Raw genomic sequence first — 24754 nt, forward strand, 5'->3', positions numbered from 1 at the left:
ACTGAATGACGACATATACTCAGAGGCCCATTCTGCTGACAGAAGGATGGAAAATCATAGCATTCACCAGTCTGATGACAGAGGAGCAGTAAGGCTGGGGCTAACAGGCCAAAACTACCCAGCAGATAATCTCACTGAAAACAATAATTCACACACATATACACACACACCTGCCCACACTCACCCACACTCACCCACACTCCCTCACGCTGAGGTCCAGGTGCTGTCATTGTCCCTTTCCCCAGTGCTCGTTTTCCGCTGTGCCTTTGAGTGATGGCACCTGTTGTAGTGATGTACTCATGGACCATAATTTTAGCACTACCCCCACTCCCATTTCCTGCACACTTTCTCAAAGTTGCTGAGGCTGGTCAGCATGAAAACAACAAAAGATGAACCGTGCAGTACAGACAAAAACTGTACAGTACATTTGTCGGGTACTTTCTTTTCATAAGTGCTACTGATTTGCAGAGGGTTGTGGCCATTTCTGACAAACACTTTAGAACAACAGTATTCAACTAAACTGTGAACGGAAAGTAAAATTTCTTGTTTATGAAGGTCCAGATAAACTAGGTAACGTAAGTAGATGGTGAAAGTGGCAACCTTTAAATACTCAATGATTAGTCTGGGTTATTAAGTAAGATTAGACACATTCAATCTACTTTGTTGCCTTTGTTCCACCCCTCTCCCACTCTCTCAGCTCAGCATCATGCACACACCTCATGACTAGCTTTTAGCCTTTTTTATAAGCGTGACTGCATTTTGAGTCATTTTATGTGTATTTAGCTGTAGATTTCAGTAAATTATCAGTACTAAACTCAGAGTCTGAGTCAATCAGATGACTGTTTGAGAAACAAGGGAACGTTTTAGACCAAACATGTTGTGAAGGTGGTTAAATGGGAAGTTTAAATGGACATAAACACAGGATCTGAATGGTGGTTCTCTGAACTGGATTATTTAATCCCTGAAATCTCCATGGTGGTCCTGATGGTAAATGTAATTTGTGAACTGCGTTGCTGTTTTAAAGAGACCAGTGACTTTGCGTCTGATTGTGAGAGACAGTTACACGTATCTGTGTTAACAAAACCTCCTTCACTGCCAGCTTGAGTCATTTGTTCATTAATGGCAGTCATAGATTATTTATACCTAGATGCCGCGTTGGGTCTAGCCAGCCACGTCAACAGCACCGCCATTTTAGGGTGGTCAGCATTGCTGCTGGACCGCATTCAGTACCATTGCAGATCGACAGTTTAAGATACGTTCTCAAATTATTCTAATGGAGGGAACGCAGCAATCCACGCTCATGTTTGTGTGATACGTATTGCTCGTGTGATGTTTATGTGTAGATATGGCCGTGTGGTTGGTGATGTACAAAGAACCTGTTGATGTGATTGTTTTCCCTCTGGTTATATATTAAGCTTGTTTCATGTAACAGTGTATTCAGGGAATCTTAACTTGATGTAGTAGTTATTTATTTACAATGTTAATGCTGGTTAATGCTTTGTAGCTTGCAAGTTATAGCATTCCTTAATCCGTGTAGATAATCATAATGGGTTAATGTTAGCACCTTCCTTTACAAATCCTTATTTGCCAGCTTCGTTTTCAAATTGTCCTGTTAGACCTTAAATGGTTCAGCTTTACCAGAAAGGTACCAGGCACCAGAAAATGGCTGCTACCCCATTTGGTGAAACCAGAAAACTTGAACAAGAAGCTGGTGAATAGGCAGCCAACTTTAGCCTTGTCTTTCTTACTGTGTTTTGAGGGGTTTGTTTTATTTCTATGTGTATTAAGATTAGACATTGATGGATTAGCTGATGTGTGTGAGATTGTTTCTACTGGAACTTAACGTCAGGTACAGACTGGTACTTTCCTGCTGGTCAGGACAGCTAATTAGCACAATCATTTATTAAAGTAATAAAAGCTACCGAGAGCAGATCCATACAACCTAGATTCATCTACATCTGAGGATTATAATCGAACAAATGCGTTGAATATTGCTTGAGTATTAAGGAGGTTGTGGCCATTTAAATCCTGAGTCTAATCTTCTCTATATACAAGTGGATATTGACTGCTTCAACATGGCAGATGGGAAGGTCTCAGACAGAGAACAACAGACAACACGGTATCTAGATAGGTATATCTATGGTGGCCGTGTACACTCAGCTTATGTCCCACCATGTGTTGTGTATCAGTTGGTATCAGTGCTTTTTAGTGAGCATGAATAAATGACCATGGCATCGGCCTGATATCCAAAACCAGTATTGGTATCTGTTGGTATCGATGCATCCCTAATCTTCAGTTTCATGGCCTTAATTAAATCAATCAATGATAAATAGTTCTGTAGTGATGTGAACTGAATGCTTGTGAAACACATTGCAATAATAAAAGCAGGATGGAGATTCTGTTATACAGTGATACTCGTCCTGTCTGAGATGCGTCAGCCTGCGCTCCTGAATGAAGCCTCTAATGGCAGGGCTGAGTAACATTGGAGCTCCACTACCAATTAAGTCCAGCTCATTTGCCTCTTCATGAAGAGCGATCTGCTCTTTATAACTGCTGTATTACTACCACTGTCCAATGGAGCGCTCTGAGAGGCTGAGGAGAATTATTACATCCCATTCAAGACTCACTGAGACACGAAGGGTAAAAAAAAACTGAAAGGAATTCAACAGCTGGGACAAGAATTTCAGCCTCTCTGACCTTTGATATGTTACAATTCACAGCCTGTGGCCTGTGTTATAATTTGCACAGAAAAAGACTGAGATAGACACAGAGAGAGAGAGAGAGACAGAGAGATAGAGACAGAGAAATAGCATGTGTGTGAGAGAGTGTGTGTGTTTGTGTGTGTGTGTATGAGCAATAGAGACAAAGAGAGAGAGTGTGTGAGAGAGATAGAGACAGAGAATGTGTGTGTATGAGACAAGAGACAGAGAGAGAGAGTGTGTGTGTGTGTGTGTGTGTGTGTGTGTGTATGAGAGCGAGAGAGAGAGAGAGAGAGAGACGGAGAAAGAGAGTGAGAGAGAGACAGAGAAAGAGAGTGAGAGAGAGACAGAGAAAGAGAGTGAGAGAGAGACGGAGAAAGAGAGTGAGAGAGAGAGAGAGAAAGAGACGGAGAAAGAGAGTGAGTGAGAGAGCGAGAGAGAGCGAGAGACAGAGAAAGAGAATGAGTGAGAGAAAGAGAGTGAGAGACAGAGAAAGAGAGTGAGTGAGAGACAGAGAAAGAGAGTGAGAGAGAGACAGAGAAAGAGAGTGAGAGAGAGACAGAGAAAGAGAGTGAGAGAGAGACTGAGAAAGAGAGTGAGAGAGAGACGGAGAAAGAGAGTGAGAGAGAGATGGAGAAAGAGAGTGAGTGAGAGACAGAGAAAGAGAGTGAGTGAGAGACGGAGAAAGAGAGTGAGAGAGAGATGGAGAAAGAGAGTGAGTGAGAGATGGAGAAAGAGAGTGAGTGAGAGACAGAGAAAGAGAGTGAGTGAGAGACAGAGAAAGAGAGTGAGTGAGAGAGCAAGAGAGAGATAGAGAATGTGTGTGAGAGAGAATGTGTGTGAGAGAAAGACAGAGAGAGAGAGTGAGTGAGAAAGCAAGAGATAGAGACAGAGAGTGTGTGTGTGAGAGATAAAAACAGAGAGAGAATGTGTGTGTGTGTGAGAGAGAGACAGAGACATAGAGAGCATGTGTGTGAGAGAGAGAGATGGAGAAAGAGAGAGAGTGAGTGAGAAAGTGAGAGAGAGATAGAGACAAAGAGCATGCATGTGTGAGAGAGAGACAGAATGAGTGAGAGAGCAAGAGAGAGATAGAGACACACAGAGAGAGAGACAGAGAGCATGTGTGTGTGTGAGAGAGAGACAGAGAATGAGTGAGAGAGCAAAAGATAGAGACATAGAGCGTGTGTGTGTGAGAGAGAGAGAGAGATAGACAGACAGACAGACAGTGTGTGTGAGAGAGAGACAGAGAATGAGTGAGAGAGCAAGAGATAGAGACATAGAGCGTGTGTGAGAGAGAGAGAGAGAGAGAGAGAGAGACAGACAGAGAGTGTTTGTGTGTGTGTGTGAGAGAGAGATAGAGACAGACAGACAGTGTGTGTGAGAGAGAGACAGAGAATGAGTGAGAGAGCAAGAGATAGAGACATAGAGCGTGTGTGAGAGAGAGAGAGAAAATGAGAGGGACACAGAAAAAGGAGGCAAGCCAAGAGAAGAAAGAAAAAGAAACAAGGAGAGAGATAAAGATGAACTGACAGAGAGAGAGACTGTGGGAGAGACTGTGTGAGTGAGAGAGTGGCCAGACTGTGCTCTCACTATGAGCTGTCAGTGGTGGAGACAGAGCTGCACTTCCTCACAGAGAGTTTGCGATATGAGAGAGAGAGAGAGAGAGAGAGAGAGAGAGAGAGAGAGAGAGAGAGAGAGAGAGAGAGAGAATATATATTTCTTATTTAAAGTCTGGATTTAAGTGTTTCTGCAGAAACACTCTCAGGGGTAAATCTCTTGTGATTTGTATTCTGGAAGGAGAAAGAGCCAAACAATTTTTGGTTAGTGGGGAATTTAAAGGGAAAAAAAACAAAAACATTTGAATACAAATGCCCTCCATCCTAAATGGCTATTTCACAGCAGCCGACCGTTTGATTGTGTTTGAGCTTCATGGAGAAACCTTTTCCTTTGTAGATGGTGAGCTTTGACATAAAGAGCAGCTCCATTCAGCTCCATAACAGCTTTCATCTGAATAGTAACAAAGACCCCTACACACACCTCTCTCTTTCTCTCTCTCTCTTTCTCTCTCTCTCTTTCTCTCTCTCTCTCTCTCTCTCTCTCTCTCTCTCTCTCTCTCTCTCTCTCTCTCACGCTCTTTCTCTCTCTCTCTCTCACGCTCTTGCTCTCTCTCTCTCTCTCTCTCTCTCTCTTTCTCTCTCTCTCTCTCTCTCTCTCTCTCTCTCTCTCTCTCTCTCTCTCTCTCTCTCTCTCTCACGCTCTTGCTCTCTCTCTCTCTCTCTCTCTCTCTCAGTATCTTTGTAGTGCAGGTGGAGGGGCTGAATGTGTTTCCTCTAGAGCAGGTACACTGTGGAGATGCCAGCCTGGTCTGTGTTTTAAGGGAAAGCTTTGTACTGTGTGTGATATGTCATTTTTTTATCGCATTTTTTATTGTAATATATTTCATTTAAATTGCAGTTTGATTATTGTAATTTATTTTTTTACTAATGACAGTAAGGCACTTTGAGTTGACATCGTCATGTGTGCTACATACAGTTTGAGAAGCACTATTAATATCGCTGTTGTCTGAATAAAACCTTGTGTCTCCAAAATTGTAACTTTAGAGGTGAAGGAAAAAAACTTCCTTTATTTTCAATGTAAGTCAATGGAACCAGACTTTTCTCCATGTAATTTTGGGCCATGTCTTTCATCATGAAATCTATGTACAATCTAAAGGGCAATAAGTATTTTCAAATTATGTCAAAAACTGAAAAATGACAAAAATGGAGATACGCGGTTTTGTTCCGACAACAGCGATATGTACATATTTACTATGGATATTGTTGTTATGTTATTATTGTTATTGTTGCTTTTCTTGGCATTGTTATTACTGTTATTGTTGTTGATGTTATAATTAGTGCTTGAAAAGGCGCTCTATTGTTATCTCTCATACTTCTTCTTATTCTTCTTCCACACTTTTCTGTGATTAATCAGCGCGAACCGCTTAATGAACAGATTACATTCAAACTGCGTTTCGAAGGTTTCAGTTCTGTAACTTGTGCAGTGTATTTTTGGAGTCGATCGGATTGGGAGTTTTTAATAAAATTAAGTTTAAATATTAAAAACCTCCCATAAGAATGAACAGCGGAATGATCAGAACTTCAAATTCTAACTGACATCGATGACGTCACAGCAGGCCACTCAGTCTCACAGACACAGCTGATCACACAGGGAATCTGCTTTAAAATCCTTAAACTTTCACCTAGAAACTCCAGTTCAGTTTTAAATGGTAGAGAAACTTGTCCTTTCTGAAATCGCAAAATATCTCATCATTTTATCAATTAGCTTTAGAGTTATGAACATTTGTTTGGCACTAGGCACAGAAAACTGCCCCATTCACGCCCATGTAAATTTCTCAAAATCAGAATCTGCTTATTTCAAGATTTTCTCTGTGTTTAACTTGTCATAACACTACACCAAAATAGTCCTCAAGGGGTCTTATCTCACATCATGTATCCGGTTAAGTGACAGAGTAAACATTTCTAGAGTTATGACTGTTTGTTCAGAGGGTGCAAATCGGACTCAAACAAGGCTTCTCCACTAAGAGCTGCATAATAACAGAATGACAGTTAAAACACATACATCTCTCCCTCTCACACACACACACACACACACACACACACACACACACACACACACACACACAGACACCACCCCACACAGATACACACAAACAGACACACACAGACACATACCTAAGGAGGTGTTGTTCACCTACACAGAAACACACACAAACACACACACACTTGCAGCTCTTTTCAAGCACTCTTGCAGTTCTTTCAGGAAATGCACATCTAGTTACTATTGTTGTTGTTAGTGAATCTACTTATGTTTTATTGATGCATTGTTTTTATTTTACTATTGTTCTTATTGCTGTCATTGTTGTGGCATTGTTACTATGATCATTGTCACTGTTGTTGTCATAGTTGTGATCATTATTGTTGCTATTGTTGATTTTATTGTTTTTTCTTGTTGTTGTTGTTGTTGTTGTATTTGTTTGTATTGTTGCGGAAGTGGTAGTTGTTATTGTCGCATGCATTTTTGTTATTTTTGTTATCATTATTGTTGCTATTGTTTTTATTGTTTTTCTTGTTGTTTCTGTTGTTGTTATGATAGTTGTTATTATTATCAGTCACTACCAATGCTATTACTGTGGTTATTGTCATTGCTGTTGTACTTTTATTGTAGCCATTTTCATTGTAGTTATTGCTGTTTTTGCTGGTGTCAATGCTGTTAGTGCTGGTCCTATTTTTTAGTTTTGTCGTAATTATTGTTATTATTTTTGTTACTATTGTTGCTTAAAACTATAACAACATTATTAGTGGTCCTTTGTAGATGATTAATAAAATCTTAACAGAGTATCAGTAACATATTAAGATCAGTGAAGTAGCAGTATTGACCAGCTGAATACATATCTTGTTTGTATAGTGTAGCGGGGAACACCACTGCCTTCTACGCTGTAGACTGGGGTTCAATTCCTTGCTTGGATAAGCACCCTACACTATACCAATAAGAGACCTTGGGCAAAACTCCTAACACCACCTTCGCCTACCTTTGTAAAATGATCAAATTGTAAGTCGCTCTGGATAAGAGCGTCAGCCAAATGCCGTACATGTAAATATCTTCAAGAGATACTGTTAATACATTATTTACATTAAGTTCATGTATTGTTGATATGTTACATGAAGTAGACTTAATATGTTAGTTCCATTAAGCAAAACCTAACTTGTCTAACCTTACTCAAAACCTAATCCTAAACCAAAACTTAATCTCAACCCCTAAAACCTAATCCTAACCATCATATTTGCCCTAATCGTAACCCCAAGCTTAACCTCAACCCAAGACCTAACCCTAACCCTTAGTTTGGCTCTAATCCTAACCCCAACCTTAATCTCAATTGAACCTATTCCTGACCCTCACCTTGGCCCTAATCCTAACCCCAACCTTAACCTTAACTCAAAACCTAATCCTAACCCTCACCTTGGCCCTAATCCTAACACCGACCTTAACCTTAACTCAAAACCTAATCCAAAACATCACCTTGGCCCTAATCCTAATTCTAACCTAAACCAAAACCTAATCTTACTAAACATCATAACAGCTTGTCAAGGATGTTGATGGTCAGTATTAGACCTGCTACATGTTCAGTGACCCCTCAGGTTAAACATCTACAGATATGAATTTGGTCTCTCCAAATAGAGTGAAAATCAACAGAATTCAGCAGATTATAAACACATTTTGTTTACACCATAATTAAATAAAACTATTGATATTCTGCTGAATGTGTTCACTGCTGCTACATCACTGACATGTAGCAGAGTCTGTTAAGTGTTTGGTTCATATCAAAGGACAATTTAAAATAAAATATCACCCAGAAAATTATCACAAAGATTCCTTTAGCCAGCTGGTAGCATGTGTGTTGGTGCCTCTCTGTAACCCACTGACGCTTCAGTGAGACTGTGCACTTGTTGCAGTAATGATAGCAGTGCCTGCATCTGCTCTGTGTGCCGTGGAAAACAATATGTAAGACTCATAAACACAAGACTGTGAGTGACAACTCTGCTCAGGGCAGTACGCAGTGCCACCGTCTCACAACAACAAACACATGTAAAACACTCAGTATGAATTACTTATTCATGAATTGCAATTAGTTCTCATATACTTGATCAGTTTAAAGAGGAATTTGGCAAAATAAATAAATAAATAGACTCTGCACAGTCATAACCTTACACAAAATGTAATCAATTTCCCGGAGGTTTGCTTCTTTAGTCTTGCAGTGGAGGTATGAGCCTGATTTAGACAGCAAGTAATGAAAGCTTATAGCCCTTTTGCACCAGGTTGGTTTGTAGCTATGCAACATAGCTTTTTTATTGATAACAGTGTGTCTTATGGTGTCCGAAACCACGTAAGCAAGTCTGTCGGAGATTACTGAACAATTCAGCGTAGCATGATTTAGGGGTAACACTTGGGCCCAATCCCATTTCTTCTTTTTACTCCTACCCCTTGTTTTTGAGTGTCGAGTTGCAAGGGCTAGTGGTTGAAGTCTTGCCCTACGAAATGGGACAACCCTCAAACAAATAAATAAATAAATATAAATAACTTCATTAACAGCTACTAGCGCTGCTCTGTAGGTGACCCGGCCCGTCTTCAGTGAAGGCAGAGAAGGGAGAAGTTCAGCTCCTCACTGCTGGGCTTTAATTACATTCAGGGCATCATATGCTTTCAAAGAGGGGGTATATAACAATTATTTGTCTGATTATAAAGCTCAACTCAGCTATTCAACAGGTTCTTTTTCAAATTTTCCCATTCCACCTTAAATGGAGGCATCACCACTGCTGAACTATTTAAGGTGGAACCGAAAAATTAGCTAGCTAGGTACCGAGACATTAGCATGCTATTACCATTTTTTTATGCTTGTTATGAAGAAAACAACCACAATGCATTGAAACAACATTAAACTAAGATAATGCAGTGGTTATAATTTTTTAATGGAGAAAATACTCACGTTTATGGGTTTCTTTGGACGCTTGTGCAGTCATCTTGCAGGGTTTTGTTTTTTTTCCCTCATAACACTCTGTTTGGAGTAAGCCTACCCCTCCATCTTAACAAAAATTGGGACACCCTAACCCTAGACGTGAATGCGCAAAACAGAGGGCTAAGGGCCAAGAGGTAGGGGCAAGGGGTGAAATGGGACAGGGCCTTTATTTGGATGATCCCCTTTAGGTGCTTTGTAGATGCTCAGTGTATCTTTGACATTCAAACAAACATCTCTTAAATGCAATTGACCTTGACGTTGAGTGTGGAAGATTGTATTAAATCTAACCCTAAACCTAACCCTAACCCCAAATTCATGGCAAAACCTACGCCTACTCCTAAACCTAACCCTAACCATAATGTTGCTGATAATCAACTATCATCAGAAAGTTTGTTAATAATTTAAGTAACTGTAGATCATCTGTAGGGGCCCAGATGTGACCGATTTAGGCATGTAATGCTTATTGGCGTGGTCATTAAGCTTATTAGCAGGATTGTTATGCATATTGGCAAGGTTATTAAGCTCCCATTACATAACCTCATAGTGCCAATGCAAGACGAAGCAAACTTCAGACATAACACATGGCTGATTACATTTAGTGTGAGGGCGTAAACTGTGTAGATTAAAGTTTAATCATTGGTGCATTTGTTCTTAATATTGTCCTCATTCTTGTGTTTATCAGTACTCAGTGAATACTCTGACTAAATAGTCAAACAAAGCTCTCACAGAGTTGTCTCACCATGAATCTGTCCAAATCCCCAGGTCAGAGAGCAGTGTGTGTAATCCCTGGAGGTCAGAGGTGACAGCTGTGTGTGAAGAGTGACGGACTCTCTCTCACTCGTCTCTGAGATTAGTGTGTGATTACAGATAAAATGGCAAGGTTGTGACACCACTGAGTATATTAATGAATCATAATGAAGAGTTTTAACCCGCGGAAATTGCCGTCACACCACAAAGAAGTGGAAGGTAATTAAATAGAAATGCACAAATGCACTGCACCTTGACTTAAAACCATGCTTATTTTGTTACTCCCAGGCACAATTAGATGTATTTATGTATCATTTCAAACTTATTTTACTGATTGGGGATCTTCTTAAGGCTCAATGTTAAAGCATTTATAACATTTATTAATCATGAAAACTAGGAATTAGTCAGTAACTACTATGAAACTAGCACATAGTTATTAGAGTTAGGAAATTATGTCATGAAGCAGCAAATAGACTCTTAAGGTTTAAGGGTCTTGGGTACCACCACTACAAAGCGCTTTAAAGAGGCACTTCAACCAAAATGAAAAATGCAACCAACACCAAATTTACATTTACATTTATGGCATTTGGCTGACGCTCTTATCCAGAGCGACTTACAATTTGATTGTTTTACACAGGTAGGCGAAGGCACTGTTAGGAGTCTTGCCCAAGTACCCTTAATAGTGTAGGGTGCTTACCAAATCTTTTTAAACATGCCTACTGATGTTTCACAGTTGTGCTATGATGTTCTCAAGAGTGAGATGTTCCAGTTTAAAGACTCTGAAAACCCTCTTCTGATGATGTATGTTATAGGTGGTGAGAACTTGCTGAATATCATGTCTATATTCATTAGCCTGTACATAACTGGTACGTAGGTGGATTTTTTTTGTCGCCTTTGGGGAGTTCCCAATGATTGTATCATGTATTTGCATAAAGCATGCTAGGTATTGTAGTGACAGAACACTGATTAAAATTGCGAATTCTGGTAGGCTGCTGAGGCTTAAAGATGCACCCCTATACTTCAGTATGCTACATAACGCAGCAAATGATGTTACATGCTAATTTTAGGCCTGAAAGACCTTTTAAAATTGACTGATAAAATAAAGACTGATGTGTAAACCACAGTAATGGAAATGCATTTTACTGGGACAAATGATTTTAGTGAAATATCTTCAACACTTGTCCCCAAACACAATGCTGGAATAATAATAATAATGAGCCACAATGCATTACCAATGGACTGAGCGAGAAGGCCTCAGGCCTTGACTAAATGAATGAATAAGGATATGCAGCGGTGCTTCCAGACAGTGCTAACAAAGGTGCCAACTTGGGGCAAGAGCAGTCGTCTCGATAGAACCGAAACAGTGAGAAATACTCCACTGAATTCTACCGGAGGTTTAAAACTTCAGTGGTTGGGCTGTTAACAAGTCATTAAGGGTGGTTTGATGGTTTGAGAGGGTTGACTCTGATATTTTTTGCCCTGCATGTTCCTCAGTATAATTCAGCTACTACAACCTTGTATCTGGATATTTTGTTGTTTTTCTGTTTTTCTCATAATTTGAAAATGCTTGTTGCCCTTTATATTGTGCATAAATTTCATGATGAATGGACCAAAATAAATGAACCAAAATGACTTGGAAAAAAGTCTGGTTCCATTAACTTACACAAAAAGTTAAGTAGGTTTTTTCCTTCCCCTGTAAAGTTAACATTTTGGAGAGACAAATGTTCTGACAGCAGTGATTTATTTATTCATTCATTTATTTATTTATTTTAGGCCCAAACTATTGCAAAACAATGTCAACGGCATCACCATCTACCATGTTGTGTGATAGTTTTCTGTGAGGGACTTTTAGAGGCATCAAACACTTCAGACGCCCGTTTCCTCTCACCTGCAATGTAATTCTAATTTGGAAGGTTTCTTTAGAATAGAGCATTTCTCATAGACCGCTCTTCATGACTTTGCTTATTTAACAGTTTAATGATGCAGAAAGTTTGAAAAAGTGGTAGACATTCCCTTTACCCAAGCAGAATTTGTGGAAAGGTTATTTGAAATAATACACTTGATTGACTCACTTGATTATATTGTGCATATAAAAGGGTGAGTGATGTTCTGAAATTTCAAGTCTATCCAATATTGCTGCTTTGCGAAACTGCAGAAACTGCAGCCTCGGCTCTGTTAGACACACACACACACACACACACACACACACACACACACACACACACACACACACACTCAGGTTGAAGTTAAATCACAGCGGGCTTGTAATGGCTAACAGTGTGTGCTGATAAAACTGCCCTCAAGTCCCAGGACCACCGCTGAGTGCTTAAAACACATTACAGAGACCCCCGGTAACAAATCATCTTATTGACAGATGGACACAGACACAAAGAAAAACAATGAGTTCATATCTGGAGACCATTCCCACTGGGGAAAATTCCCCCACACAGTGACTGAGGACCAGATAGAGGAGAAGGAAAGGATAATAGAAGGGGAAAAAAAGAAGAAGCTGAGGGTCAAAGGCACAACAGGGATGCTGAGAGATTAAGGGATTAATGGTGGGAAGGTGGGAGGAGGAATCAGAAAACAACTGTTGTCAGGTCAAGCTTTACAGAACACGGGCAAAGATCCTATTCAACAAATTGGATTTAGATGTACTGTGTCACTGCAGCTAATGGAAGAAAGTCAGGTTGGGTAAAGACAAAGAAGAAATGAAGTACACCTGATCTACCCTAACATGCATACAGATTAAATAGCATTTGGAATGAGCAATGCAGTCTCAATGTAAGCATTTCAACAAGTTGGTAAATTGAATAAGATTTTTGTCACATTTGTGGGCTGAGCATGGATGGCTTGGTTACTGGGTGCAAAATCAGTTTCATGCTTATTTGGGTCATTCTACAGAAACATCCACGTTTTTCTTTATCCATAGGAGTCACTGGTGTTCCTGATCCTTATTGGTGTTACACAAAAGAGAGGTAACACCAGTGACATTTTTGATGAAAAATGAATTTTACAAAATTGCTGCTATAGAGCCTCAAACCCCATGTTGCCAAACATGGAATATCCACTAAAACAAGTAAAAGTAATTGAATCCATTTGTGTTCTATTTTTTCTCAATTTCCTAAGAATAAAGTAGGTCACACCGGTGACTCCAACTAAAAGCTTCACATGAAACCATGGGCTAAATGAGAAGATTTTTGATAAGTGAAAAGACACAGTGGATTTACAGTGTACAGTGGCTTTTCCTAATAGATCTTCAGAAAACGAGTAAAAGGGAGTCAAGTGATGTCATCAGTATGATTTTTATTTCAAAATAAGAGATTTTTTGTTATGCAGTAACACCAGTGACAACAACAACATTGTCATTTAAATAATATATTTCATATTCATGTATAGATGATTGCAGTTAAAATTCTTCACTCACAACTGTGAGGACAAACACTTCTGTGGTGCTTGGAATTCTATATAATTGATTTAAAAAACAATATTGCTAAATTGAGGCTAAAGAAGGTGTAATTCTTGAAACAGATAACATTCTAACATGTTTTTCAAGTGTAATATCTGTAAATGCTAGGGACACAAAAATAGGTGTTTCCATGGAATTGATCATTTTCCAAATATATCATGGTATCAGATGAAAAACACAAAGCAGCTTGTTGAACCCTTTCAATGACCAGGGTCCACTGGTTGGCCCAAAGTTGTATTACACACTTCTATGACCTAAGAATAGAGCAACTAGTTTGCATTGAAGTCCCTCTTACCTGTTGGCAAGTTAATAAAAACTCCATGTTCCATGCACAACATAATGGAACTCATCAAGGATTCCAGGAGGTTGTGACAAAACTGTGGCAATGTTTCCACTACATGTTGTCAGACAATGTTGTCACATTTGAAGTTTCAACATCATGACGACGTTATGGGCACCAAAACCATAGGCTGTCACAATGTTGTTACAAAGTAACTGTGTTTTCTGTGTAGTATTTAATAGGCCTGGGATTTTAAGCTGTTAAATCTGCCACCAGAGATGTTATGCTATGTGTGCATTTCATTCATTTTATCAATTTCATTGCGTAGACCGGAGCTTTCTGTGTGCTACTACACGTTTACATGCAGCCTAATAATCCGTTAGTAATCCAACTAATAGCTCAATCGGAATAGAACACGTCCATGTAAACACCTCAATCGGAATAGTCTAGTCCGATTGAGGCCATTCGTAATACAATTTCTATTCGATTGAATGAGATGGATAAACCTCTAAATAATCCGTTAAATACAAGAATAATGGCCATGCAAAAACCTGAATCTGATTACATTCCCTATCGGAACGTGTAAGTATGTTCTGTGCATGCGCGTCATAGAGAAAAGTTTATAACGTTCAACACAGCGGGAGCAGAAACTGGTCTGCAGAGGAGACGAAGTTTATGCTCTGCTCTTTAAAAGACGGTGGTGGGACTGGCTTCTGTCTTATGTGTCTCAGAACACGACGTCTTCCTCTTGCCACTTCCTTTATAAGTACATGTGTAGTACGTTTTTCAACATAAGCGCGCCAACTAGAGACTCACCTCCTGCAGACTGGACCTCACATGATTACTTGTAGTGAGCATATAAACGAAGATTTTCCATCAGATTGTTGAATAGAGTGTGCATATAAACACCTGAGTCTGAATCTGTAATCTGATTGTATTCAATGGGATTGGCAAAAATCTGTGTTTAAAGAGTTTCATTATTGACTGAAAAGGTCAGATAAAACAGCAAAAACAGTTTCGGTAACACTTTCCATGAATGTCACATTTGTAAGCATCTAAAACCCATTTATAACATTTTATAATGCATTCCTACAGCATTATAAACATGGTTATAAATCTTTATAAAAATGAATTACACTGAATTACACTTTATAGACATGTTTTGATATACATTATGAATTGTTAATCTAATGCATTATAAATATTGTTAATAACATATAATACTGTCAGTGCCAAAGAAGTCAGTAACAGCTTAGAGAGCCTAAAGTAGCCCTGAGATTTTCAATATTTTATTTCTCACCACTGGTGCTGTTAGGGCTGTATCTTCAGGGCTTCAGTCCTGAATATTCACATGCTCCAAATAGGCTGTCCAGCCAGAATTATTGCTACAATGTACTTTTCTTACCCAGCGCTCTCACTTTAAATATTACATTACATCACAGCAGACCAAGTACTCATGATTCCTTCCCCTTAACCCCCTCGGATATCACACTGAGCGTGAAGTCACCGTGGAGTAAAGGCATGGAGAGGGAGAGGTGAGATAGTAGAGTGCTGTCATCGTAATTTGTTCCTTCACTGGTTGTTATGAACAGTACTTATAATGTATTAGGTTAACAATTCATAATGCATAATAAGCATGGCTATAAAGTGTAATACGTTTTTGGAAATATTTATAGCCATGTTTATAATGCCTTATGAATGCATTATACCGTGTTATGAATGTGTTTATAGATGCTTACAAAGGTGACATTCATAGAAAGCGTTACCATACCATTCTTTGTATCGGACTTGAAGAAGTAATAAACCCATTAATCCTTCATGAGTTTGTATCCTCACATAAAAGCTTTCACATTCATATAGCTGGGTCCTGTTTTTTTTAAATTACATCAGAGGGGAACCCTCAGGAGCCTCTAGGCCTAATGACTTCTGGTTATAAAAAAAATACACATCTGCAATTTATGCTTATTCAAGTTTTGTAGTAATACTTTACTTTTCTTTCTTTAGCATTTTAGCTCAAGACTAAAGGTTTAGAATCTTGAAATGCCCAAATGGAAAATTTTCCAAGATTTTTTTTTTTTTTGGTTGATATTGCCTCTCGACAGTTAGATAGGACTTCAGGAGCTGAACAGAAGGCCTTCCCTGTTAGATTATTAACTAACATAATTAGAAACTTACAGAGGACTATATTTTGGTTTATAAGTGGCAGCCAAAATGAAAGAACAAATATCATTCTCATTGCAAAACTGCTACAGAGGACTCAGTAAAACAGATGGATTATCTTTTAGAACTATGAGACGTTCATGTTTAAGGTAGGACAGCCAAATTTTGCACTGGTGTTCGTTTAGGGCTAACATACTATTTGAAACCTCATAAAGGTGCTAACAGAGATTAGAATTGTCATGCCCTGCTACAAAATGAAGGCCTAGCTCTAATACTCATTATTTGCCACTGAACCACTAAAGCCACCACTAAACCTCATTTACATATTAATTCATATTTAGGTATTTTGTTTTTGATGTATTTTGAACTGCTCTTTTAAAATGGCCTTGCGGTTAGTTTTTATGGTTCGTAGTGTCACCAAAACTACAAGTCATTATTGTTGTGATTCTATTGTTGTGAAACCATTATCATTACATCAATATACCAATGTAGACAATATATCAGCTGGCACTAGTGCAAGGCAGGAGTTTCTTCTGGTTGCGTGTGAGGTATAATAAATCCTCAGCTCACTATGAGGATTTTTCGAAAATCCTAAATCTAATTATGGGGAGGGTTAAATTAATCCAGCAAGATTTCTCCCAGACAAGCATGCTTCTTTGCCATCTGATTGGCTAACAGCTCCACTGCTCAATTAGATATAATGGAATTAGCCCTTCCCTGTGCTTTGCTTGAGTAATTTCAGGTTTAAATGAAAATGTCACTTTTATTTAGATGTTTAATGGTTGATTGGATGGGCAGACTACGGCATAATAGATGAGTGGAGTCATATGGTAGATGCTAACACACACACACACACACACACACACACACACACACACACACACACACACACACACACACACAGGTATACTGCCAGAAAAGTACATTTGAGTCCCCCATTGTACAAACAGTCTAAATGTACCTCACAAGTAGCAGTAATATAATCCCATTACATTTCATTGCTAAAACTCCTGCTCTCTATTAAATATTAAGGGATATACAGGGTGAGTCAAAAGTTACAGGACACTGTTTTATTTAATTTTATTTTTTATGCTGTCACAAGCCTCCACGATGCAGTGCTGAAGGTAATGTTTGTTGCGGATTTTCTCAGCATGCACAATTTGTTTGAGATGACCCCAGAGATAAAAGATGATAATAAAATAAAAAAATGAAACTGTGTCCTGTGACTTTTCACTCACCCTGTACATTGTACCAATATTATCATTTTTTACATTATATCTAATCAGTACATAATACTAGCCAATGTGAGTCTGACACATCCCAGACACATCCCAGAGTGTTAGCTGTTAACATCAGGCATCAGGTGCTAATGCTAAGCTATGCTAATCATTCCAGTGACTAAGGAAGTTTACATTGGCTTGTGTGTTCACAAGCCAATGGCTAGTGCCGTGTAGGCTTAAAGTAAATGGAACAGAAAGGCCTTCAGTGGAAAGGTCTGTAAGCTGTGGGTAAACACTCATAAACTTTAGTAAATTCTCCACAGCATTTATCCTCCAGCCTGGAGCATGCCTTCACTCACTGCATCCCTTTGTAGTCTAACTGATAAGTCTTGCTTAGTCTATGTATTAACCTGCTAACCATCAAGCCATTTTAGCCTGAAATGGCATACCCAAAGTAAAAGGAGCACTGTATCCGTATATAATGAGTTATAACATCCACAAGAATAATTGAATTGAATTGAATTGAATTACAGAGTAAAAGGGACTTGACCTTTTTAGCTTAGCTCTTAGATCTCTAAACTGATCTCTGAGTCTTGCTTATCAAGACCACGTTTTAGTATCCAGTGCTTCTGTGAAGAGCGGCGAGGCTTGGAAGGTGACGATGCACAGATTTGCTAGCATTTCATCATTTTCATACTTATGTTGCTAATGAGATGATCGTTACTACTGTCAATAATGAGGCATAAAAGTTTACAGTAATTGAATCCTGAGATTTCAAGCTTTCTAACAGATGGCTGTCAAAAGTGTCTTTTGGAGCTATCAGACGTTCATGCTTAACGTAGGACAGCCAAAAAATGTGCACCGGTGTCCGCTTAGTGCTAACATACTATTTGAAATCTCATAGAGGTGCTAGCAGAGATTAGAACATCTTTTGAGGTATTTAGTTATCATTTAAGTATTTAGCTAATATTTACGTATTTTGTAACAGCTCTTTTAAAATGGCCTTGCGGTTAGTTTTTGTTATTTATTAAAATCACTAAAATCAGTATTGCTGTGTGACACCATTATCATTATATCACTATATACCAATGTAGATGATGCTAGGCAGGAGGTTCTTCTGGGTGCATGTGAGTATAATAAACCATCAGCTCACTATGAGGGCTTAGAAAATCCTTACAATCCTTACAAATCAGTACATTGCATCACCATATTTTTGGATATATTTGATGCATAAAAATAATGTTAATAAAACAGAACGAAAGCATCACGGGAAGTGTTCCAGTACCAGTACAGTGATCTAGACAAGGTTAAATAAGGTAGGCTTTTAGATGACAAAATGTGTACACTTTATAAACTGTGCTGAAATTGAACATGGACATGGCCTGAAATGGACATTATTCCATTGGGATCTCATTGGAGTATTTCACAGATCTCTAGATCATTCATACAGACACTTACTTTTTAATTCCACTGGTCACATTGTAACTTTAGACAATCCATATAATGTTGCTTGGATATGAGGCCTGATGTTTGGTCAGTTTTCTAGACTCTGATCTGGCTCCCATAAATGAAAAAATCATTTGAGGTGTTACAATGGTTCTTATAGACCCGATCATTTCTGATATTACCACAAGGAAAATGCACTCTAATGGCTGACGAGCCTGTACATTTTGTGATACCACACAATATGAACACAATAGTGTAAGCTGGCATTGGTCTCCGCCAGAAAATTATCCCTATTTGGAGTCCTGGGGTAATTTCTCTCTTTTTGCTCCTCAGTGACTTCATTTCCACCTAGATCATCCATGTCTGTGCTTTTCTCCTTTCTTCCCTGAGAAAATTAAAGGCCGAATTATACTGTTTTCACCATACTCAGCAGTCGTCTGATACTCTTAGTCCCGTCTGGATACAAATCTCTGTGATTTTGGTGGATTTTCCAGGCAGATGTCACATTGTGTTGGAACAAAATGTTCAATTTGTTTTGTTTAGCTTTCTAGCATTTTTTTTTCCGTATTAAACTTATACTAAACACGTGAAACGATGGATAATTTCAGGACCCCCGAGCACAGCATCACTTTAAAAACAATATTCATTTACATTTCTTCTCTCTTCTTTTTTGGGTTCCAGACAGTTCCATAGCCATGACAACTGAGGAGGCGGATCCCACCGCAGTGGGCGTATCCTCCACTGGAGCTGATCCGAATCTGGAGGCAGCTCCCTCACCTGGATGGGAGGAGCCAATCGATGAGGAGGTGGGGCCTCTGGAGCAGCATGAGGAGGCACATGTGGAGGAAGTGGATGACGATGATGTCAGTAGCGAGCTGAGCACTCTAATGGTGCCGTATCCAGAGCTGGCACCAGTCGTTTTCTTCTGTTTAAAGCAGACCACCTGCCCCCGCAGCTGGTGCATTCGCCTCGTGTCCAGCCCATATCCTTTACTAAAGACACATAACCATCCACTGTAACACATAACCATCCACTCAGCACATATTAGTTATTAGAAACACACAGATCAGGCAAAATGGGCTATGATGCAGAGATGGAGACTCAGGCAAGCATCTCAGATCTGTGTTGCACTCAAGATGCATATTGACTGCGTTTTGAACTCAACTCTCAAGTCAGGATTTAAGACTCAGGAAAGTCGTGTCAGAAATGTCAGTTTTGGTCGTGTGCAATTATTACTGCAACACCAGGTCCAATACTAATTCAGTAACAAGCCATTCATTATAGACAAATCTGATGGTCACAATGAGGCGCAGTCAGTGTGATGTTTAAAGGATTACAGGTAAAACAATTTTAAACGACTGCTTAGTGTGAAAGTAATGTGTTCTAGCTTGCAATAGCTCATTTGGTTAATGTTTTAGTACATCACAGACCACATTCCTCCACTACTAGTGGCTGCACAACTTCAACTTTTTTGAAGTCGACATTTATGTGATGAAAGTTGAGTCTACAGCGATTAATTTCTGATAAGATCATGAATAAAACCACAGGTGAAGGGAATGCCTTGCAACAAGCAACAAGCAGGATTGCTTTTCAACAAACTTCACAAGTCAGAAGAGCTTGACAGGCTCTTTCCGATGAGCCAGGGATCGCATTGCTGGCCTTCAGGTAACCAGAGATACAAACCCCAGAATCTTGTATCATGACTTTTTAACATAGTTATGAGTAAACTGAAGATGATGACATTCATTTCCTGCTATGTGAAGCACTGTAGATCAGTGGAAATGTTGAAGTTGATGTTAGAACAAAACCAAACTCCACAGGTCAGTATAACACGACATGCCCTTTCCAACGAGGCCTGATATAAGGACTCTGTAGCCACCAGGCTCCTCAGTTGGCATCTTCTCTGAGGCATCCATATTGTTAGTGTCATAATTACATGATTAGTGACTAGTGGACATAAAGCTTAAAGCATCATCTCAGAGCAGTAAAGTCAACTAGTTGACTAGTCTGCTGAACTGACTACTCGCTCACAAGATGCAGGATTAAAATCCCAGTGAAATTATGGATCTGTGGAGGTTGCCAAAACATGAAAGATTTTTTCCCTAATTTAGGCATGTCTAATTAGTTAGGACCCATTAGTTAGGACTCCCCCAGTCACCCAATACTACCAGTGCTAGGAGGGCGAAAGCTAGCACAGGCTTCCTCCAAGACCTGTAAAGCGCCACCTCATCATTACAAACTGCTACTATCACAACGTCATCAGTCAGATGAACACACTCTGAGAAAAAAGCAGCAACTGCCAGTTCTGTTACATCAGCTAACAGACACCTGGGCTGACTAGCATCAAGCCGAGTGATGGGGAGGCCATCCTACTCAGCCTGAGGGCAAGGCTAATAGGGTTTCCTGGATTCCCAGCCTCGGATGGCTGTAGCATCACCAGGGATTGAATTCGGGATTTCTGACAATAGGGACAACACTAGAGGTTTCATTTTACTCCGGCTAAGAAAATTATTGTAGCCGAATCAAAGCACATTTTGCCATGCTCACACACGTGTCCATCCAATCCAGAGAGGTGAGAGAGTTATTTTCTTGGTAAATATTCTTTCAGAATGTGCTTAAGGCTCCCTTTGGCCTCTGTGGCTGTGGAGACAATTACATACAAAACCAGCCTCTGCTGGTAACTTTAGTAAATTGAATGGAATCTGCAATCACTTCTAATATCTCCGTCTATTTTCTGTGTTATGGCCCTTCCTGTTGTTTGTGTTGTATGCATGAGGGAGGGAGATGCATTTTGCTTTTTTCTCATGAACATGGCCCATGGGTTTCACATGCAGGCTCATGCAACAGTCTCCCACATGACTTATAGCAGACTGCTGGGATCAAAGGCTTAGCCCATCAGGTCTACTGAGTTATCTGTAACAGCAATGTTACTCTTTGCTCCTATCCTGGTTACACACACTGTACGCTGTCGCCATTTATCCCATCGATGTATCTGTCCCATCAAAGTCATCTCCTACAGCATCTCCAGCTCTGCCAGTGACACTGTGAGTAACGCTGTTTACTTTCTGAGCTCCTTCTTGGCTTTGATTTGGATTAGAAGTTAAAATGCTGTACCTTTTATTAAGAATTTTCATTTTTATCAGGTTCATAGTTTGCATACAGTACTGTGCAAAACTCAAAGATCATACTACATGTATTTCTTTTCCAGTGAAAACAGACACAAGATATGAAAGACGATCAGTCCATTGAAGCAGCTTCTTTATTTGATCTGAAAATCTTCCTTTCTGTCTGTCTCCTTTCCTCAGTGAGGTCTTCTTAACAGCTACACATCCTTTCAGACTCATAGCACAGAATCATCTTCTCACAGTGGAAGGATGAACAGAAACAGTCTGTTTTCAGAGCTGAAGCAGCTTGATTTTCTCCTCTCAAAGATAAAAGCTTTAAGTGCTGCTTATCTGATGTGGACATTGTTGGTGGTCTACCAGGTCTTGGACATTTTCTAACAGTCCCATTTTAGGGGCAGTCATGGGTTGGAGGTTAGGGAACTGGCCTTGTGACCGGAAGTTTCGTCGGTTTGATCCCCAGAGCCAACAGTACGCCACTGAGGCGTCCTTGAGCAAGGCACCTTACCCGCAACTATTCCCTGGGCACTGTGGATAGGGCTGCTCACCGCTCTGTGTGCTTACTGCCCCCTAGTGTGTGTGTTCGCTAGTGCGTATGTGGTGTTTCACTTCATGAATGGGTTAAATGCGGAGGTGAAATTTCCCTGTTGTGGGACTAATAAGGGTATCTTAATTTTTTCTGTAGCTTTTCATGAAATTTTAACTCTATTTACCTATATCTAATCTTCTCAGAATTATTTTCTGAGAAATAAATCCCTTTATGTGTTTGCCATTTTGAATCAAAATGAAATAAATGCCGGGTGGTCTCTGACTTTTGTACAATACTGTATGTTTATGTGTTAGTGAGTGAACTGGTGTGTAAAATGTTAACTCGCCATCAAGGTGACTTTCATCTGGGCTTTAAACGATTAATTAACTTTTATGTGATCATCAAAATGAAGCATGTGATGATGCGCCATATAGGACATAGACTGTGCAAATGTGTATGTGTGTGTGTGTGTGTGTGTGTGTGTGTGTGTGTGTTAACATCCACTTCAAAAGCCCAAACTTGAAATATGCTTGTTGGTTGGTTTGTATAATACACCTGTAGGAAATGGAAAGGGAAGAAGAGGGCAAAAATCTATGTGTGCATGTGTGTGTGTGTGTGTGTGTGTGTACATGCAGAACATGAGAGGAGACCCTATGGGTCAAGTACCTCTTCACTGCAAAACCAGAAAGTACACTACATAATAATAACAGATAAAAAGGGAGAGAGAGAGAGAGAGAGTGAGATGTGAACATGTAGCTTTTCTTTTTAATCCTTAGAAATCTTGGTTTCTACTACCATTTTCTGTACTATTGCAAGGTAACTGCACAATTAATTACATAGTAATTACATGATGAATCACATTTAAATTCTGCACCAGCAGGTTTGAGTCTAGGGGGCCCAGTGAAGTGCAAAAAACATCTTCATAGCTTTTAAGGAACATTATACAACTTGTAAACACTCATAAACCACACAGAACTTACAACCCCAATTCCAATAAAGTTGTGACGTTGTGTAAAACAAATAAATAAAAAACAATAAATAAAAACAGAATATGATGACTAGCAAATCCTTTTCAACCTTTGTTCAATTGAATACACTACAAAGACAAGATATTTAATGTTCAAACGGATAAACTTTATTGTTTTTAGCAAATATTCACTCATTTTGAATTTGAATACTCAAAAAACACCTGTTTGGAACATTCCTCAGGTGAACAAGTTAATTGGAAACAGGTGAGTGTCATGATTGGGTATAAAGGGAGCATCCCTGAAAGGCTCAGTCGTTCACAAGCAAGGATCGGGCGAGGTTCACCACTTTGTGAACAACTGCATGAGCAAATAGTCCAACAGTTTAAGAACAACGTTTCTCAACGTGCAATTGCAAGGAATTTAGGGATTTCATCATCTACAGTCCATAATATCATCAAAAGATTCAGAGAATCTGGAGAAATCTCTGCAAGTAAGCAGCAAGGCAGAAAACCAACATTGAATGCCCGTGACCTTCGATCCCTCAGGCGGCTCTGCATTAAAAACTGACATCATTCTGTAATGGATATTACCACATGGGCTCAGGAACACTTCAGAAAACCACTGTCAGTGAACACAGTTCGTCGCTCCATCTACAAGTGCAAGTTAAAACTCTGCCATGCAAAGCAAAAGCCATATATCAACAACACCCAGAAACACCACCAGCTTCTCTGGGCCCGAGCTCATCTGAGATGGGCTGACTCAAAGTGGAAAAGTGTCCTGTGGTCGGACTAAGTCCACATTTCAAATTGGGCCAAAGAGGAAAAGGACTGTCTGGATTGTTATCAGTGTAAAGTTCAAAAGCCAACATCTCTGATGGTACAGGCGGTGTGTTAGTGCCCATGGCATGAGTAACTTGCATATCTGTGAAGGCACCATTAATGCTGAAAGGTACATACAGGTTTTGGAGCAACATATGCTGCCATCCAAGCAACATCTTTTTCAGGGACGTCCTGCATATTTCAGCAAGACAATGCCAAGCCACATTCTGCACATGTTACAACAGTGTGGCTTCGTAGTAAAAGAGTGCAGGTACTAGACTGGCCTGCCTGCAGTCCAGACCTGTCGCCCATTGAAAATGTGTGGCGCATTATGAAGCGAGAAATACGACAATGGAGACCCCGGACTGTTGAACAACTGAAGTTGTACATCAAGCAAGAATGGGAAAGAATTCCACTACAAAGCTTCACCAATTAGTTCCTCAGTTTCCAAACACATATTGAGTGTGGTTAAAAGGAAAGGTGATGTAACACAGTGGTAAACACGCCCCTGTACAGGAGGAATCAATCCACAGAGGATGCCATCTCCTCTGTGGTCCACACTGCCCTCACCCACCTGGAGCAGAAGGATTCCTATGTTCGTATGCTCTTTGTGGACTTCACATCTGCTTTCAACACCATGATTCCTCAGACCCTGATAACAAAACTCTTCCATGTGCAACTGGGTCCTAGACTTCCTGACCAACAGGCCGCAGTCTGTGAGGATC

At 39.6% G+C, this 24754-nt stretch overlaps 1 protein-coding gene across 2 annotated transcripts in view; it reads left to right on the forward strand.

The window, feature by feature from the left end:
* LOC108430011 (voltage-dependent T-type calcium channel subunit alpha-1I-like) overlaps positions 1-24754 on the forward strand; it is a 362256-nt gene that overhangs the window by 65852 nt on the left and 271650 nt on the right. For both annotated transcript variants that reach the window (XM_017702138.2, XM_017702139.2), the window contains exon 2: positions 19274-19574. In XM_017702138.2, the coding sequence (XP_017557627.2) occupies positions 19288-19574 (287 nt within the window). In that variant the 5' untranslated portion in view covers positions 19274-19287. The remainder of the gene's footprint in view (positions 1-19273; positions 19575-24754) is intronic.

Source organism: Pygocentrus nattereri, chromosome 30 (assembly GCF_015220715.1).
Source record: "Pygocentrus nattereri isolate fPygNat1 chromosome 30, fPygNat1.pri, whole genome shotgun sequence".
NCBI lineage: Eukaryota > Metazoa > Chordata > Actinopteri > Characiformes > Serrasalmidae > Pygocentrus > Pygocentrus nattereri.